Source organism: Ascidiella aspersa, chromosome 6, assembly GCF_963924565.1.
Source record: "Ascidiella aspersa chromosome 6, kaAscAspe10.2, whole genome shotgun sequence".
NCBI classification, from domain to species: Eukaryota; Metazoa; Chordata; class Ascidiacea; order Phlebobranchia; family Ascidiidae; genus Ascidiella; species Ascidiella aspersa.
Window position 1 is genome coordinate 8,538,506 of NC_139452.1, and position 19,189 is coordinate 8,557,694.

Below are 19,189 nucleotides of genomic sequence, written 5' to 3' on the forward strand. Positions count from 1 at the left end.
TCAACAACATTTTAAGCTCCTAGAATCGTTTCAACTTCGCCTTAAGAAAGTCATATTACTTTTGAATGGTACAATAGCAAAGGGGTAGGCAACACGCGGCCTTTTTCATCTTATAATTACAACCGGTTCGTTTGCTTCTTGAACTCTTGTCAATGTCTAATTTGCTGCTACTGCTTCGCTTTAAGACAGGATTAATGGGGACATTATATATATGGTTTAACATAGGCCTAATCTCAATCTCTAAATTTTTGTAAACGTCATACACGATCACCAAACAACAAAAAACAAACATAACTAATAACCCAGTATTTAATACATATGACGGTTATATTTCATATAAGTGCCTGCAATTTATTGCGCTTCAGTTTACATTGGACTAGCGGCCCCCCTGGAACCTTCTCACTGACCCCTTGGGGCCCCGGTGACCCTGGTTGGAAACCAAAAGGAGTTGGCGTGCGCACTAGCACATACAAATGCGGTAACAGAACACCAGTTCGTTTTGACCTGGTTTCAGGCTTGACTTGCAACTTGTCAAGCCCTATACGTCTTTATTTGGTTTAAGCAACCAACCGTAAAACCCGCAAGATAGCTAGCAGGTTACAGACTAAACGTAAATAGAGAATAGTACAAATTGCTTAAGATAAATGATGAAAATGCGTGCATTTTGGCAGGCTATGTTAGATAATAATCAAAGTGAAAGCCCGCCTACAACTTTAGTGCTTTATCCAGTGCGTTTTTGTCGAATTTTGTAAACAGAGTGAGCGTTATGAAGTTCTAACTTTCGCAATTTTTTTCGCAACGTTCACTGCGCTTTTAAATGTTTTTGTCAAAAATGTACAACCTTCCTGAGAAATATATCACGTTTCGTTTTCAAATATTCAGCATGTGACAATGCAATTTTTGCATATTACGCGTTTAGGTAAGTTGTAAACTAACCGACAACTTGTTGTTTTTTGTGTCCGCAAATCATTGTGGATTGCCATAGTTTGTCTGATGATATAACATATTAGCGAAGCATTACGCACAATATTACAATGAGGTATTTTTGTTCAAGCAAAAACAGCCTCCAATTTTAAGCATTGGTAAAACATTTTATTAGTTTTTTCTAATATAAAATAAAAGTTTTTTTTATTATTTTAACATCGGTACCAGTAATGCATAAAAATAGTCAACAAGAGGCTCTTTATTTTGACAAGAATAACAGTTTACAGCATTTAAATTAGGAAAATCGAATTTATATGTTTGAATTTAGTATATTTCAGTTTAGATTTTTTGGCATAAAAATTGAAAGTTCGAATGCGATGGATCTTTCCCCGAAGACCTTCTCTGTTGCCGATTACACGATTTTCGCCATCATGTTGGCAATATCGACAGCGGTCGGGTTTTTTTACGCCGTCAAAGATAGAAAGAAGCAAAACACTGACGAATATCTACTGGCTGGGAGGTAATTTCAATTTTAATTCTGGGAATTTTGTTCACTAAGTAATATTATTTTGTTTTAAAAGTCTGATTTTGCTGCCGCTTTATGTTTTTTTGGACCCTTTGTTCGAAATCATGTTAGCTTTTGCGTATCATCGACGCTTTAGTTGTTTTTTCAAATAAATAAGTAATTCATACCGTCTATAATATGATCTCACACTGCTTGTGTCATACATTTCAACTCATAGTGATCTTCTGTAAACTGTATTTGAACGAACAGCAACATTCAGGAATTGATCCCAAGTCGTATATAGAAGCAATATAACGCACTCTTTTAAAACTATTACTTAAAAAATATACTACTGGGCCAGAGTTTTTTATCTTTCCTTCTAATAAAACATATTTAGTCGAACATGCAATGTACCAGTGGCACGCTAAAGTGTCTAAGTTTAACCCAAATCTCAATGAAGTTTGAAAAATAAAGTTCTGATAATATAAGCCTGTCATACGTTGGTTATTCAATTCAACATAGTAGTTATTTAAGGGATAACAAGGTATTATTCCTTTCAGCTTGGCCTCCTACAATTTTGAAAACATTGCTCTGATTATCGTAAAAAACATTTCTTTAAAATTCAAACTTTGTGTTAACTTGTGGCAAAAAACATCTTGTTCTTCGACATTACTGTGTATCCAAATATAGCTTTTCAGTTCTTTAAAAAATGTATAGTTGGTGTTTTTTTGGCGTCAGTTTTTTAAAAAATGTAGTTGGTGTTTTTCTATCATCAGTAACGCAAATTCGCGTTAACGGGTGATGCGCTATAGCCAAACCGGTAATGATGTACTTCCTGCTAAATAATATATCGTGCTATGCCATTTACCATTGTACAGAAATCTGAATATTTTATTTTTAGCAAGAAATTCGTCATTACCAGTTGGCTAAGCGCATAACCCGTTTACGCGACTTCGCTTACTGCCAGATAATTATCGATGATAGAAAAACACCAATATACATTTTTTCAACTTCTTCAAGTTATCACAAAAACGAATTAAACACAATCTTACATGTCTGACTAATTTAATTCGTTTAGGCAGAAAATGCCTTTTTTTATAAGGCGGTTGATCAGCAAAAAATTGGAAATCACTGATCTCAAATTTATGCTTTGGGATTACGAATTTGTTTCCGGAAACTTCGTAGAAATATTAGGTTTAGGTTGAAAAACTAGCACACATTTTTTGTAAGTTCGAATTGGAATCTTTGTGTTTTTCCATATACCGATCATGTCACTTAGGGCGAAATAAAAACTTAATAAATCAACGTTAATCATTTTTTAGTTGTGAGCATTGTTTACAACTGGGTGGGAAACATTTTTCTAGTCGCGGGCCAAAACCAAACTGAGAAAGATCTCTGCGGCCGCTAAATTTGAATTGGATAATAGACTTTCCGAATCCTATTATAACAACCGCAACGGCTTATTAACATGAATAAAACTAGTTATTTTGCAATTAACACTTTAGAGATGAACAAGATTTAAGAAATTACTTTAGTTGAAAAAGCCAAAAAATATGAGGAATGGCCTATAGTTTGTAAAATAGTTCGCGGGCCGTAGGTTACCCACCCCTGGTTTACAAGTATAACGTATGTTGAAAGGTCAATGAGTCCCTACCCTGTCGCGTTCTCTCTTTCCGTGAGTTTTATGTCGGCTGTCCTCATTCTTGGAGCGCCTTCTGAAGTTTACCGATTCGGAGCAATGATTGTATGGTGAGTAAAATAATTAAAATACGCAGGAAATTGCGCATGTATAGGTGTGTGATAAAGGCAACCGGAAGAAAATGTGTATACATTTTGCATATCTACTTCAAATAAACTGAAATTGAATTAGTGGGCCTACAAAAGTTGTAAAAAGTTATGCAAAGCTTTCAAAGTTTTACAAATAAATGACAGAATTTGCTTGATAACGACATGCAGGAAACATGGCATAGAAAAGTATTTTTTGTTTGAATTTCTGTTGCACGCATTTGTCGGTGATTAATCTTGTGTATGCAAATGCAAAACACAGTTCAACTTGACTTACCTGAATAGGATAGAAAGAGGATATGTCAGGTTGAACTAGTAATATAGAACAACGTTACGGCGGTTTGCTGTGTAAATAAGGGTTAAGTGCTGTATAATGTATAGCACGTTAATCACTTTTAGCCAATTCTATTACATTTTGTACACCAATATGTATATATCACATGCCTACTACATTATTTTAATTTGTTTGCTAATTATGAATGTCTTGGTTGTTAATTTTCCTATTTGCTGTTTGTTGTAGGTTTAGTGTTGGTTTCGGCATAACCATGATCGCCTCCGCTGAAATATTCATGCCGATCTTCTACAACTTGAAATGTACCAGTGTCTACGAGGTAAAACCTTGAAGATAAAACAAAAGAAGATTCCATAACTTAAGTTTTTCAAACTCTTGTAAAGTGCTTCCTAATTTTACTTGACAAAGAGCTGACATCAACCTAAAAATCATTTCTCGTCTTTTTTATTGGAGGAACTAACAGTTATTGTTGTTATTGCAGTACCTTGAAAAACGCTTCAATCGTCAAGTTCGCTATTTGGGAACATTATTGTACTTGGTTCAAACACTACTCTACATCGGAATTGTAATTTACGCTCCTGCCCTTGCTTTGAACGCAGGTAAACCTATTTTTTACAATATTTTACTGATTTTGAACGACATTAACCAGCAATGAAGTAACATAAGCCTTGTTACAACTTATCAATGCATGTTATTAACATGAACATTATTATGGTGCTTAAAGTAATATTTTTCCTGAACGACTCGTCCGATCAGCGTTAATTTTTGCTTTGAGTATGAAAATAGTTTCAAAACTTCAAATCTGGGAAATCTATGGATTCTCTAAATTCCAATCTAATTTTTAGTTCGTTCAATACTTGTTTAAGTGACTAGTTGGATAAATAATTTGAAGAAACAATATAAACCCGGTACGTTTTTGTAACTTGCAGTGACTGGATTCAACCTATGGGGCGCAGTCGTATCTACTGGTCTCCTTTGTATTCTATACAGTTCATTGGTAAGATTTTATTATGTATGCATTGGGATAATCATTGTGGTTTATACTTTTAATTGCCGAAAAAACGATTACCAGGATTAACTAAAAATGTATAGTATAGCTTTTCCGAAATCCTTTTTAAACCTGATTAAACCTTTAGTTAAAGCAGTGGTTCTCAACGTTTTTAGCTTGCGGACCGGTAAAATTCAAAAACATATTTTGCGGATCAGCGGACCTTCATAAAACAAATCTATCCAAAATTGATTACGACACAAATATGCAACTTAAAAGCAAAGAACGGTAACTTCAATGTAATAGGCAATTTGCTGCTGTGTTTTTGATATCATACGTGGTATACATGGTTCTATTGAAGTTTTTCACATACAACTGGTCTTAAAGTTTACGACCTAAACGAACTGTATAGCCTACTTTTAAACAATTGGGCACAACACCTAGCATTGTGAAGTTGGATAAAGTGCAGAATAAAGCATTATGTTTATGTTACGTCACAAAGCTACAAATTTACGCACAGGCTCGCTTAAAACAACAGGTGCTTTTAAGATTATTTGTTTTATGACATAACTTTGTGATGTTATCCATAAAACATTTTTTTTAAGTTTCAATACGCCCTGCTCCACTGTACTGAATGAACACCACAAAAAACACTGGTTTTTAGATGTGAAAATAAACTGAAATAAACACAAATTTTCAGGATTACTAACAAGTTCACCTAACCTTCTTGATTAACATACTTTTGAAACAATCGGAAAACCTGGAGCTCTAACAAATTAAACGAGTATTAATACATATATATATATATATATATGTATATATATATATATATATATATATATATATATAAATATCTCCCAGTTGCATACCCTCCATTAAACATCGATCACTAGTCAACTGTTACATTGTCTTGGAATTAATTTACTTTTTGTTTAGGGAGGACTGAAGGCAGTGATTTGGACCGACGCAATCCAAGCTGTTTTTATGGTGGCTGGATTCGTATCAATCATTATACAAGGAAGCATCAAGCTTGGTGGTTTCAGTAACGTTGTGTCGATATGTCAGGAAGGCGGAAGGACCGAAATATTTAGGTTAAAATATTCCCTTTTAAAACAGCTTAAGTTAGCATGTGAATGAGTTTTTGTTTTTAAAATTGTATTGGCGCCCTAGGACATTATTTTAACGACTTTGCTAGTAAATTTAAGATTCCATAAGTAAAAGCCTCACGTGTGTTGTGATTTCACGAGCAGATTCGACCCTGACCCAAGGATAAGTCATTCATTTTGGTCGATCAACATCGGCCAAGCCTTTCTCGGAATGGTGTGGTACGCAGTCAACCAAGGGCAAGTGCAACGTTATCTCTCCTGCAAATCCGTGAGCGACGCCAAGAAGTAAGTAAACCGTGCTGGACGCCTCCCAGCAAGTCAGTGTTTAAAAAAATAAGGAAAATAGTATTTGTATTGCCAACATGTGGTGCATAGACTTGGACAGCTATATAGTTCTAGTTTTCTAACTTCAAGAATTAGACAAAAATGCTCAATTTCCAATTCTAATTTAATTTTAAAAACTAAAATAAATCTAAGTATGGTGGTGATTAGGAGAAAAATTATGATTATGCGTGGGAATAATTTTTTGTTTTGTTTCACCCGTTCTGTTTTACATTTAACATATGTCGAAGCATTTCACGCTATTAACAATAGCCTTGAAAATAAATAAAAATACTTTGTTATATTGTTAGGTGTCATCCCGTCAATCCAAATTTAAGTTGTATTGCTCTTAAAGTAAAAAAGCTATAGTTTTACGAAAAAAAATTGTCATAGGCTAAACATAAAAACCATTGTTTCCTCTGAATCATGTAAAATCCGTTGATACAACATAGATAAAGGCATATGTAAGTCGCATGTCTCTCCTAAAGATATAATAGTAAAGAAAGTGAGACTCTTTATAAAGTACAGTCTTTTTACTCGAATCACGTTGTTGATGTATTTCAACGTGAAAATGTACAAGTTCGTAATAAAATTAGTACAGTTCGTAATAAAATTTGTTAAATTAAAATTGAGCGTTAAAAAATATATATTTTTTTTTACTCAGAGCAATTGCACTGAATTGGGTTGGAATCCTAATCTTGATTAGCTTCGCGGTGATGTGTGGCATGATCATGTATGCTTACTACCATAAGTGCGATCCACTGACTACTGGATACGTAAAAAAGCCCGATCAGGTAAGATATTTTGTATTGACCTAAAATTGTTGCGCCAAATGCTGTGCGTCAAATGATTATGCTATATAAACTATAGGTATTAAATTATTTTAATTTGCTGTTCTCGTAATTATTTTTGTTCAACAACGTTACGACAACCTAGACAAATCGCCTTCTTCAGCGTTTATGTCACCGAACGTTTGAACATACAATTCAGGACAAAATCAAAGGAAAAAATACCAGAGGAGATTTTTTTAGTTAAAATTAAAAAATTTTCTTAAAAAAAACGAAAATTACCTTTCTTGACAATATTTTTTTTTTCTGAACGGGTAGCCTTAAAAACAATTTTATTCACTTAAATATCGAAAAACCAGGACGTCATGAAAACAAACCTAAAAGACGAGCAAAAATGTCAAAGTTCAGTCGCAAAGAAATAGTAAATATTCTCCAGGGGAAAAACGTGAGCACATTGTAAAAAAAGTATGTATAGGCGGGTTGTGCGCTTGTATAGCAGCAATAGAACATGGTCTATTAACTCCAGCTCTGATCTTGTTTTTACTCATGTTTTTAACTATGAGTTTTACTTGTTAACATACGCGTCGGCGGAGCAGTGATCGACTGCCTAAAACCTGCCGCCGATGGTTTTGGATTCTATAAAGATACATCCTATCATGGGCGCCCGCAGGGGGGGCAAGGGGGGGCACTTGCCCCCCCCTGGAATCTCAAAATGTGATTATTATTATTATTTGTAAGTGTAATATGTATTACTTATGAAGGTTAAAAATAATATACACTATCCATTGCCCCCAGTGGGGGCGGGAGTTCTTACCACCCTTTTTTGTAAGTGATATTATCGTTTTTGGTTCGTTTTTGTCATGGTTTAGCAAACTGTTAATCTAATGCGAAGCCAAAAATCGAGCGCAAAACGCCGTTTTTCGTCTTTGGTTTGGTCAACCGTAAACGCTGGATAGTTTTTCTCTTTCGTTATTTGTTTAGGTCAGTGGTTCTCAACCTTTTTTCTTTCGTGGCCCATTTACCTTGCAAAAAAATGTGGCCCAATAGAATTTTTATAAAAGAAAAAACTTTAAAATAGATTTAGAACAAAACACAGCAGAACATATTTCAAAACAGATTATTTAATCAACAGTGCATTAGTGAGATTCTTGCGGCTGAACAATAAATTTACATTCCTTTTTAATTCCTCCCAAACCATTATTCCTTTAAAATGAAATATAATGACACAAATCAAACTATAAATCTAGCTTTTTAAATTGGTCTGCGGCCCACCTCAAATGTTTTTTTGGCCCCAACGGGTTGAGAAGCGCTGGCTTAGGTTGACTGATTAGTGATTAGCAAGTATTCGACAATTGACAACGCTACGTCAAACCTTATTTATTTTTTCTCGCTAAAAAACGTCAAGTTATACGCAGAATGTTTCTCACTGTTCGGTCTCTGCGCTAATATCCGATGTTGGTGTAACATCGACATTTGTTTAAGTGAAGCAGATTCTTAAAAGGAGGTATAATGGTGTCGTGCTCGTTTTAAACTATAAATTTTTAAGTAATGATAGTTATGGCAAAATTATCCTCTTTTTGCATACTCTAAGACCACGTGCTAAGTGTGCAGAGGACACGACTTATATCTCGTTAACCACAGCTTGTAATTTAGCTGACTTGGTACACAGCTTGGCGCAGATGTTGCGCTAAATGTGACAAGATAACACCCGGGAAAACCGATCTTCGTTTCGTTTACTATTGCAGGTAGTGAAACGCGTGATTGTAATTTAGCGCGAGTTCCGTTCATGGAACTTGAAAACTGCGCTGCTGATAGAACCATGTATGATTCTACCACAATTAAACACACATATTTTAAGGTCTTGGTTTGTTTTGTTTTTTTGCCTAAAGTTAACGATTGTACACCGTGATTTTGCAGCTGGCGCCTGACAGGATTGTCGACGACGCACGTGCTCGCTTTTGCTGGACGTATTTGGTGTTTCTGGTTTTTTTCTATCACGTCTTGCAATCACCATTCTATGACGTCATTATTCATTAACATCAGGCGAAAAATAGGGGAATTTCCTAAGTTGAAAATTCAGGATCCCTCTTTTGATTTTGTGGTTACGCCCTGATTGCCACCCCCTGGAATATTTTCTGCGGGCGCCCCTGCATCCTATTGTCTATTAACTCCCGATTTCGTTTGTGTGTATATATAGTACGACCTTCAACTGAACAGGTAATGGCGATAATTTGGCGGTTGGTCGAATAGAACCTGCAGTTGGGAAAACAACTAATTTGATTTCTAAGGATATTGTAAAACAAAATTCTCTGTAGATTTTGCCTTTCATGGTGCTGGACATCTTTCAAAACAGTCCAGGAATGCCAGGAGTCTTTCTTGCCAGTGTTTATTCCGGTAGTCTGAGGTGAGCTTCACCCTAAACAGTTTTACCTTAAAACATTCTCTTTGCAAATAAAACGATCTTTTAACCCGGTGGCGAGGGGAATCCAATTCGAAGGCTCGAGGCAATGTCTCTCCCCAATAATGCAGACATTTTTGGTGTAAGTTGAATGTATTAACCCGTCTTGATAAAATTGTTTTAGCCCAAAGGAGCCGGGTATCACCAAACTTTTTGGCAACTTGTAAACGATATAAAGTTTTTTTTGGCTAAATAGCGAGAATTTTATCACTTTAACTTTAAACTAAACTTTTTGCAAATTTAATTTCGTTAAAAGACAAAATTTATCACGCTTTCGGAAAGTGGACAGTGTTTTTTTGTGATGAACATAATGCCTCCCATCTTTGTAAAATGCAATTTTCTGCAATTTCCTAGAAAAAATCTTGCTTTAAAAGTTACTTCTTTATGATGTTTCAGATTAACAATTTATTTCATCTCTAAATATAAAGTCATGTCCTCAAACAAAATCTTACATGCACCTCAGCTCCTGTCGAGCGAATTTTAAACTACATTCTTCGAAACTTTATTCAATTTAGAAATTGAACTATTCAATTCATATTGCCCATAGGGATTCAAGCAAGTGTGCGAGACTCGATTTTAACCAAAAAGTTTTATTTCACAATTTACAGCACTGTTTCAACCGGAATAATAGCATTGACAAGCGTTACCGTGGAAGATTTTCTGAGGCCGTGGTCTGAGTGGAGTGAAAAGACCTATTTCTGGTTATCGAGGGGTAACAATTGAGCTGTGTGTAGCCACAATGGCTATGTTGATGCGGGAGTAATATATTTTTCTAGACAGGTTCAGGATAATTAATAATTAATTAAACAGCTGTCTATCAACTTCGTGTTATGTGAATTGTCATTATTTTTTTGTGTTTTCCATTACCCTGGTTCAACTAACAGTCAACGTTTAGAAACGATATAAGACAGATTTCTTTCGTTGACTAGTATTTATTCAAGAGTAGGCACTAAAAAATATTACTTACTCTTTGTTTGGTCTTTGATGTTTGTCATGCAAAATGTTGCTTGGCATGATGGCAATGGTTGAGAAAATGCTATTCCTATGCATAAACTAGCGAAAAATGGTATTCCTAATCACCTAAAATTATTTAAACTGTTTGTTCGAACTAGCAATCTTTATTTTTCTTGAGCAAAATGAAATATCTCAGTCAAAACTGACCGGCCCTTATGAAATAGCTTTGTTTCGCGGAAGCACTGATGCTCAATAAGATAACTTTGAAAAGCCCTTGTTTATGAGATCACAGTACACCTCACACCTTGGTGTGGAATTTTGGAAAGTTTATCTTTCGGTTTGGAATTCCGCTTCACCCCGTTAAGTTACCAAAACTTTTTTTTTCAGGTCTCATTATCTTCTACGGATTGGTTTGCATTATTTTTGCCTACCTCACTTCGCAGCTGGGTGGAATTTTGCAAGCGGCCATTAGCATCACTGGACTCGTAGGAGGTCCGCTCGTGGGACTTTACTTACTCGGAATACTCTTCCCGTGCGCTAATTCAGTAGTAAGTTAATTATGACTTTTACTGCTTAAACGTTGCGGTCCGTGGTGCAAAATTATCAAACTTACTTTTTTACAGCATTCTGGAAAATACTGAACTGGTAAGTTTTCGATAGTGAGCAATACAGCATTTAAAATTTGACGAATGTTATGTTTAATTGGCAAACTTGGGTTAAAATCATAGATCAACGTCAAAGTAGAATATTTGCTCAAAATTATATCACACTATTGGGCCAATTTATATATATACAAGTCGCTCATGGTATTTTTGGTGCACCACTACTTATGAGTTTCGGTTAGAAGTCTAATCTAAAGTTGATAAAGCAAGCAACCCTATCCGTGAACATTGCAATTGTTTCAGGGGGCCTTTGGAGGTACAATGGCCGGAATCGCGATGAATGTTTGGGTTTTTGTCGGATCGAGGACTTACAAGACTCCCCCTCATTTTATAAACATGTTGACTTTCGAGACGTTCGCATGTCCGAATACCACATCGATCGCCGGCCATGCGACCAACATTACCGCGTACCACATGTTGGCTCAAAACAAAACTGTTATAGCGCCAACGTTGGTTGAGTCGAGGCCAGCAGTTGCTGATTTGTACGCCATGTCCTACTTCTATTATCCAGTTTTGGGTAGCATCATTACCATCATTGCTGGACTCATCATAAGTTTTATAACCTGTGAGTATAAGGTGTTACTTTGGAGTTTTGGCCGTGATGGACGTTTCGCTGAATGTTCATCACCGCAATATCAAAAGCCTGGAATAATAAAGATCAAGAGATCGCCGGAAATAGTTTTTGTTCCTGAAGACTCTTTCCTGTGAATTAGAAAACCGGTTGGATGTAAAGTCTTGCGGTTGTTTTTAAGATCAGCAAACCTTTTAAAACCTTCTATACTTGTAGCAATAATTTTATTCACGTTATGGATGACATTGTGAAGGCAACAGTGTGTCGCTGGTCGTGATCAGAGCCAATTCGAAATTGGTTCACTGCGTTAAACCACGATTGGATAATAACTCAACTGGGGTATGTTTTTGTGTCTGCAGAAGGCCAGCTATAAGATATGCAGGAGAACAAACCTGTCATTCTCTATATACAATTTACAGTTCACAAACCAGGAAATAGAAGTTAACCAAATATTCTTTCTTTTGAAATAATATCGATGTTACCTTTCTTCTTCAGGCGGGCACAGAAATCGCAGGAAGGTAGACCCTCGCCTGATCTACCGCTTCTTTGATCACGTGATATTTTCTTGGATTCCGATTGGCGCGCGTCGTTTCTGCTGGTGCGGGGTTGATCACGACCAAAACAAAAACAAGGACGAGGCAAGCAAAGTTATCACACATTTAACCAAACTGTTCTATTTGCTCATTCACTTCACAGAAAATACTATAGCGTCTAACTGTACTCGATAAAAATTTCGAACAGGGAAAAGGGACCACCTTTCCCAGGAGATATTTATAATTCATACCCCTACCTAGCCAAAACTGGTTGAAACATAATTTTTCCTAGACGTACTCATTAGAAACAACTACCAATATGGTGTTGTTATTCACTGAAGCTTAAGGTCCTGTAGAGTCTACAGCATTGTTCACAGGGTTAGACTCATTGAGATTGGAATAAAAAAATAAAAAAATTAGCGAAGGCAATACTAAGCCAATGCTCATACTAACTAAATTTGAACTTAATAATGCTATTATTGTTTTGCTCACTTAAGCTTACAAAAACAATAATCGGGTCTCCAAAGCTTTGCTGATATAAACCCTTAGTATTTTAATAGCTGCTAAGAAAGGGGAAACACTGTTCTACAGTCTACAACAGTGGTTCTCAACATTTTATGAATCGCTGCCCTTTTTATTAACACTTTGACATTTAACACTTTGCAACCATTTGTAATGGTATTTTTTTAACAGGCCAACACACACCATCTCAACAACTCGTTGGTGGAATCTGGAATTGAACAATATTTCGACTAGCTGGGTCGTTCCTGCACTTGTTACCTCGTCAACTGTATTTTTAAACAAGAAGAAGAATAACAGCAAATCTTTGAATTCTGTAATATTAATTTTGCCGTCGGCCGCACACGCAGGACATTTCACGCGCCTTTTCCTTTCGTTTTGGTTGGCTGATTGAAGTCAGTAAATTGACTTTTAACAGCAGAGTTTAATAAATCATTTGCAGGATTTTGGATCCGTTCTTAGTTGGACAGGCAAATTTAAATTAGCAACTTGTTTTGGTTAAACTAACATACAGAATTGATAAGCTTGCAGCAATGAATAACTTTACACAGCACGGCTAAATTTTCGTATATAGACCCTCGCCTGATCTAACGCTTCTTTGATCACGTGATATTTTCCTGGATTCCGATTGGCGCGCTTCCCTTCTGCTGGTGTGGGTTAAACACGACCAGAAAAATGACGAGGCAAGTATATTTTATTAAGCTTTAAAAAAGATTAAGCTTTAAAAAGAAGAATACTCTAGCAAAGTTAGAAATTCAGGTCAGACTTTATTAAAATATCTTAAAGAATTCATATATTACGCTAGCAAAGGCAGTTTATCTTAATTTTTTCTGGAGAATCTATGTTTCTTGATAAACGTAACCAGGTCGAAAATTGTATAAACTTATTTCAGGTTTTTAGTAAACTGACTAAAACATAGTTCTAACTGTTAAAGAAGCTGCTAAAAGTATATCGCAAACCTCTACCAGTATTGTACACATAAACCTGACGTGAGCTTTTTAGAGTTTTCCTAAATAGCGAAATAGCTTTTTTTAACTGAACAAACTATAGTGATTTGATCAATACGCCTCTTTCGACAGCTTTAAATAAAACAAATATCATTCGGGGGCCCAAGCTAAACCATTGCTAATTTCGTATTCTTTTCTTTCACCTGTCACTTGTGATCATACCTGTACTTGTACTTCAGCTTAGCACACATCATCTCGACACTCCGCGCGGTGGAATCAGGATATTAACTGTATTTTTATTGGTTGGATCTTTACTGTAAATATTTCGTCGCTTAGTGAACTATATTTAACAAACAGCAAAACGAACGATCAAAGCAAATCTGCGAATAACATTTTTTTGTTAAAATTTACAGTTTAAAAAAATGCTGCTTATATTATTCAAAACGTCAGAAATTTACAGTCTAACACTGACACATGTTAGCGGAGCTTTTGCTCTAACTTAATATAAAAGCGGTTTTGTGGTATACCGTTTTTAAATTGACTAAGGTTAAATAATAGTTCTGCATTGTGTTCATGAAATGCAACCAAGTTTCGTGAAGTTTGAAGTCGTCAATGCTTCGGTTCTGTTTTTTTGCATAAGTGGACATCATTAAACTTGCCCTATTCAGTAGCCGGCATATGTGACTATACGTAATGATTTGAATGCTTATAGGCGGTCGGACATGTCCGATAAGACACAGACAGCAATAAAACTATAACCATGCCAAACTTTATTCGCGAAGGTGGTTTTAAAATCCAAACCAAATTGACAATCAGTGTGTTTCCAACAAAGTTCCATAGATACTAAAATGGCATAAGTAACTTATAGTAAGTGTTAGGAAATCAAAACTGATAAATTTGATTTCTGTCAACGCTGTTTTCAACAATATTTGTTATAACATGTAAGCAACTCTAATCAGCCCGAGAGATACCTCGCCGCTTCTAGCCCGTGCTATTTTTATAATATGATCGACGCGGCACCAAAATTAATTTGGTGGATTTGGCGGCACCCTAATTCGTAACAAAAAGTTTCTGCATTAAATAAAAAAAATATTCAAGATAGTTTTCGAACAAAATTAACTACAGCTCCGTATAATATCATGAATAATCTATTGAAGCTCTTTCCACACAAAGTCACTGCAAATTTGTGTTTGTGATTTGGCGACGGCATATGTTCGCTGAGAAAGAAAGCCATGTGCCGCCCTCTTACAAATAAAAACGCTCCCTTTCTATGAGAGAAATTCGCGCATATCAAGCAGTAACCTTTATCTTTTTTTGTTTTTTATGTTGGTCAAAACGGAAAATCCAGTCTGGCATAGTTAGCCTACGACGTGGAACATTGAACTAAAATCACTAACGCCACACAATAACATCACAACACAACCGTTTACCTGGACTATAGTGATTAGTGCGCAATAACGCATCCCTGTTGAGAACTACTGGACAAGAGGCTATACGTTATCGCCAATGTTTTCTTATCGTGTCCCTCGCGTTTTGTCTTGCATTTTTTCCTTTGTGTGTTTTCAATATATTGTACTACTAGAGCGTTTGGTGTCATTCACCTTGACGACGGCGATTGCAAAGGTTGCCGAAACGTTTGTTGAAAATTACAATAACCAGAAGAGCTGTGTTTTAATTAATATAATTAAAGGCCGGAGTTGGTTTATAAAACAATTAATAAGCGGTAACAGGGCGATTGGCAATCCAGGCCGCAATTTTTGGACGTGTCTCGAATGACGTACGAAGTGCCTTGACGCCTGGATGGCGATCCCAGTCCATTTTGAAAGGCTCAAGATACTCCAGGATGCTGTAAATGGCAAAATCGGCCGTTTGCGGATCCTACAACAATAAACCATCAATTAAAAATTCATTCTCAAAAAACAAGTTATTTTCCAACGATGTTCTTGACAGACTAGTAATAATTAAACACATACTGAATTTAAACTGAAACAGTAAACACATGCTATTTAATTCTAATGACATAAGTCTTTCTAATGACACAAGTGACTATAGTGACTTAAGTCACTGTTTTTAAATGACTTGACTGGGTCTTAAAGTCATTTCAAAATGACTTGTTTACGACACTGTCATGCCGCATTGACAAATGATAAACGACAAGTGGCTATCGTAAAGAATTAAACCACTTAGCCTATCAAGAACTTCCATGCAAGTAGGACAAGCCTGGAAATATACGGTTGTGAGTAACCAACTCCAAACTAGTACTTTAATTGACTGAGGATGTTAGTATGAAGTGCCTTGTCGTAACTTTGAAGTCAACGGAAGGAAAAGTACAAAAATTAGTTTACCAGTCATCGAGAATGGAGTCAGCTTTGTAAAAGAACACTCGGTGTACGTGGATTATATATTAATGCGTATAGCATGACAAACTTTTTATATTTATTGTTTGTATTTATTAATTTTTTAAATGTCTGGTATTCTTGTTTTGCTTGATAATTATCGGGTATACTCACAAAACAATAGGCTGGGGCTCAACTATACTTCCGAAAGATTCCAGAAACCCTTTAGTTGTAGGCCTACATGTATATGGGTCCTAATAGGTTTGTAGCACAAACAAGCGCAAAACGAACAACTAACCTTTCCGAACAGATACGGTCCACCCGACGACTTTATCTGTTCTTCCATTTTGGCAAATACAGGCAGGACATGCCCTTCCATACCTTCTTTAGACATTTCCACCTGTATATGTGTAATTTGACGTATAAAGTGTATCACGCAATGGAAAAAATACCCTCAATACCATAATGTTATTTTGTGATTACATGTAATAGACCTGTATATTACAAAATATCATTAGTTTGCAAATAAATAATATAATATATTTTTTTTCCGGTTTTTCGTTCCGATTTTTTCGTTCCGTCGTTAAAAAACCCTTAGCGAAAACTGGTGACCAAACTGCGGCGTAAAATCGACCCGTTTTCGTAATTTTAACAGTCCTTGGGCCCATATAAGACCTTGACTATTGGCTAACAAAAGTCTGTACTTATCAAGAAGTATTTCTGTTAAGCGATCAGCAATTATTGCTCAATACTGACCATCTTCTCCTCGTCCGTCTCATCTAATGGAAGCTTGAAGAACGCATCGAAGAAAACCTCCATCCAAACGTCATTCGTGGCGGCGCTTAACTTAGTCCCGCCGTCAAATCCTAGCTCGGTCCCCAAATAACGCAGAATGGCTCTGCTGTGTGCCAACGGCTTCCCATCCACGTAGAGCACTGGCATGCGGCCGAACGGCATGGCTGGGGAATGAAAATAATGAAATTGTATTAACTTTCGTATACATATGTGTCAGGGTTGTAATTAAGACACTTTTGAAATGACTTAAGTCCGGTCTAGTCTTTTCGAATAAATAACAAATAAAGTCCCAGTCTAAGTCATGGGTTGTACAAGTCACATCCCCGTCAAGTTCAACTTAGAGCAATTCAAGTTTAAGTTGTCATAAAATGAAAACTTTAATATATTAAATCTAAAAAACTCGTCCGATTATGGGGAATACCTCACGTAAAAATAACATAAATCAACATATATCAAGAAAATTAATCTATGTGCAAAAATTAATATAAATAACTCAATTTTATCTAAAACAATTGCCTAATAAATACATTTCTTTAACCCCAAGTCATTTGCCCAAAAGACTCCAGTCGTGTCAAGTCATTTGTCCAAAAGACTTTAATCAAATCAAGTCATTTTCATTTTGAAGTCATTTGAAAACAGGGACTTAAGTGCACTTAAGTCAAGTCACAACAAGATATGTGTATTTCTAAAGGCCGTTCCGAAGACACAGTGTGTGCCGTTATGGTTGGTCATTTCGTGTCCAGAATAGCTTGATCACAGGTTATACGAAATTTCGGCAAGCCTTTAAAAAGACAGAGGAATTTGATCGTTACTAACTATATGCAAACATAATTTGTTATTCTCGATTTCTTTATATAATTTCTCACTAAAGTTCACAAAAGAAGGTTTACAGATGTACATGGTTTTTCCAGAAGAACCATTTTGGGTTTATTAAATGCCGCACAGCATTAGTATATTCGTGGGTTTGCTTTTTGAAAAGGTTTGACAAAAATTCACTTTAATTGGCGCGACGATTGGAAGCTTACGATTAACCAGACAGGGAACGCAGAGGCGAAAACTGATCAAATATTAACAGAGTGTGCGATATTAATCTTTCGTCGATAACTGTCCTACAGAAGCAGCGATAATAGAAAACTGACCTTTCTTAATGTGAGCGAACCTCGTTTACACACACCGTGATTATCATTTTTTAAATCTTTGTAAATGGCCGTATTTGCCTAATTCTAAATAAAGGAATGAGGTGGCACTGTAAAAAATGTATTAGGTTTTCGACAAGCTTTCGCACAACCGTGCTTTATCAGGTCAAAGTATTAATGAAGACAATTAAAACGCACGTAAAAGCACAAGCGCAAGTAAAAGGCGATAAGAATGTTTTATGGTAATTTGGATTGAAACGATTCTAAGGGCAAAAACAATCTTTCAGGATAGTTGGACCGAACCTAAATAGATAATCCATTTGCAAGAACATACATCTTGCAATTAATTGAAAATAAACGTTTTAGTTATGATTTTCTCTATAAATATTCTCACTTGGCTTGCGATCGGGCCAATCTTCATCCTTCACTCGGCAGTCTTCGTATTCCACACCAGCCTCAGCGAACATGTACCGACTCATTTCGGCATAACCGCGGATGTCAAAGTAGCAGATCTTAAACGAAGGCATGAAGAAGCTGGATAGAACGACTGTAAGGCATACAGAGAAAACTAACTTTTATTTATTTCGCCAAAGCAAACAATTGAGCATACATACAAAGACAGGCCTATCACGAGAAAGCGAACACTTCGCTCCTCACCTTGTCTCGGCCATGAGATAAGCTTTTCACAATTCCTCCCGTTGTATATTGGAATATTGGTATTTTTGCTTTAAAACATATTTTAAAATCATCAGCTAAACTACCATTATTCCACTGAAATCCCTGGTAATGCAAACTAATAGGGCTTGGAACGCAATAGCTAAGTGAACCAGCCTTCTGAAAAAATGAGTCAGTTACAGTTGTTTAGCCCGGTTACAGGTGCTACATAAAAGTTACAGCCATATACTGCTAATAACGCTAGCCTGACTTGAACATTCGGACTTGACTTGGCCTATTCATCTTGATAAGTATTCAGCTAAACAACTCTTTACTCTTTCCTAATCCGAGTTTGCGCAGCAACAGTGCGCGCTATTTAACCGAAACAAATACGCCCGACCGTTTTGTCAAATCAGCTTTTCGAACCGAGTAAGACAAGTTTGCACAACTGGCAGCAATCGGTAGAACGTAGCCGCGACTGGATTGGAGAATTGACTACAGCAGCTCTAGGCTGGCCTAAACATGCGCTTAGGGCTCTATAAGCCAGCGACGTTGGCTTTTGGTTTGATTACAAATTTTACGAGCAACCTCTGTAGTGTTTATTTCAGTTGATTCAATAACACAGCACTTTTCTTGACAAAATTCATTGAACTTTACAGAATTATTGCTGGGACCTAATGAACCAAAAACCACGTGTGTGCAAAAGCTCACATTTAACCTCCATTTCAATCTTTAGAAAGTTTATCTCTGAACTTTCCTGAATATGTCAGTCTATTGATTACATTGGAACATCGCGCCAATCACTGATTATTTGTCAAATCTCGCAACGTTTTCTTTTTCTGTTGGTCGATTATTAAACATTAACCCCTATGCGGTTTTTCACGTTAACCCTTAGCGGTACAGTAAGATAAGTGG

At 36.2% G+C, this 19,189-nt stretch overlaps 2 protein-coding genes across 2 annotated transcripts; one reads left to right on the forward strand and one right to left on the reverse strand.

The window, feature by feature from the left end:
* Positions 1-1,301: 1,301 nt before the first annotated feature.
* LOC146139517 (sodium-coupled monocarboxylate transporter 1-like) lies at positions 1,302-12,643 on the forward strand. Its single transcript, XM_083392475.1, has 14 exons — positions 1,302-1,444; positions 3,068-3,178; positions 3,735-3,825; positions 3,988-4,105; positions 4,436-4,503; positions 5,431-5,585; positions 5,745-5,885; positions 6,586-6,715; positions 9,025-9,113; positions 9,776-9,879; positions 10,509-10,669; positions 11,027-11,348; positions 11,850-11,992; positions 12,581-12,643. Exons 1-14 carry the CDS (start codon positions 1,302-1,304, stop codon positions 12,641-12,643), a joined length of 1,839 nt encoding a protein of 612 aa, XP_083248601.1.
* A 1,457-nt stretch (positions 12,644-14,100) lies between these two features.
* On the reverse strand, positions 14,101-18,610 carry LOC146139518 (hematopoietic prostaglandin D synthase-like). The gene is made up of 4 exons (XM_083391101.1): positions 18,015-18,610; positions 16,446-16,648; positions 15,988-16,089; positions 14,101-15,231 (listed from the first exon to the last, which is right to left on the reverse strand). Exons 1-4 carry the CDS (start codon positions 18,145-18,147, stop codon positions 15,067-15,069), a joined length of 603 nt encoding a protein of 200 aa, XP_083247227.1. The 5' UTR covers positions 18,148-18,610; the 3' UTR covers positions 14,101-15,066.
* Positions 18,611-19,189: the final 579 nt, after the last annotated feature.

Coding starts and splice junctions, on each gene's coding strand:
- LOC146139517 (XM_083392475.1), top strand. CDS start 1,302: ATGGATCTTTCCCCGAAGACCTTCTCTGTTGCCGATTACACGATTTTC. Junction 4,504..5,430: donor GTATTCTATACAGTTCATTG/GTAAGATTTTAT, acceptor CTTTTTGTTTAG/GGAGGACTGAAGGCAGTGAT. Junction 6,716..9,024: donor ACGTAAAAAAGCCCGATCAG/GTAAGATATTTT, acceptor AATTCTCTGTAG/ATTTTGCCTTTCATGGTGCT.
- LOC146139518 (XM_083391101.1), bottom strand. CDS start 18,147: ATGCCTTCGTTTAAGATCTGCTACTTTGACATCCGCGGTTATGCCGAA. Junction 16,649..18,014: donor TTGGCCCGATCGCAAGCCAA/GTGAGAATATTT, acceptor TTCATTCCCCAG/CCATGCCGTTCGGCCGCATG. Junction 15,232..15,987: donor GACCGTATCTGTTCGGAAAG/GTTAGTTGTTCG, acceptor TTATTGTTGTAG/GATCCGCAAACGGCCGATTT.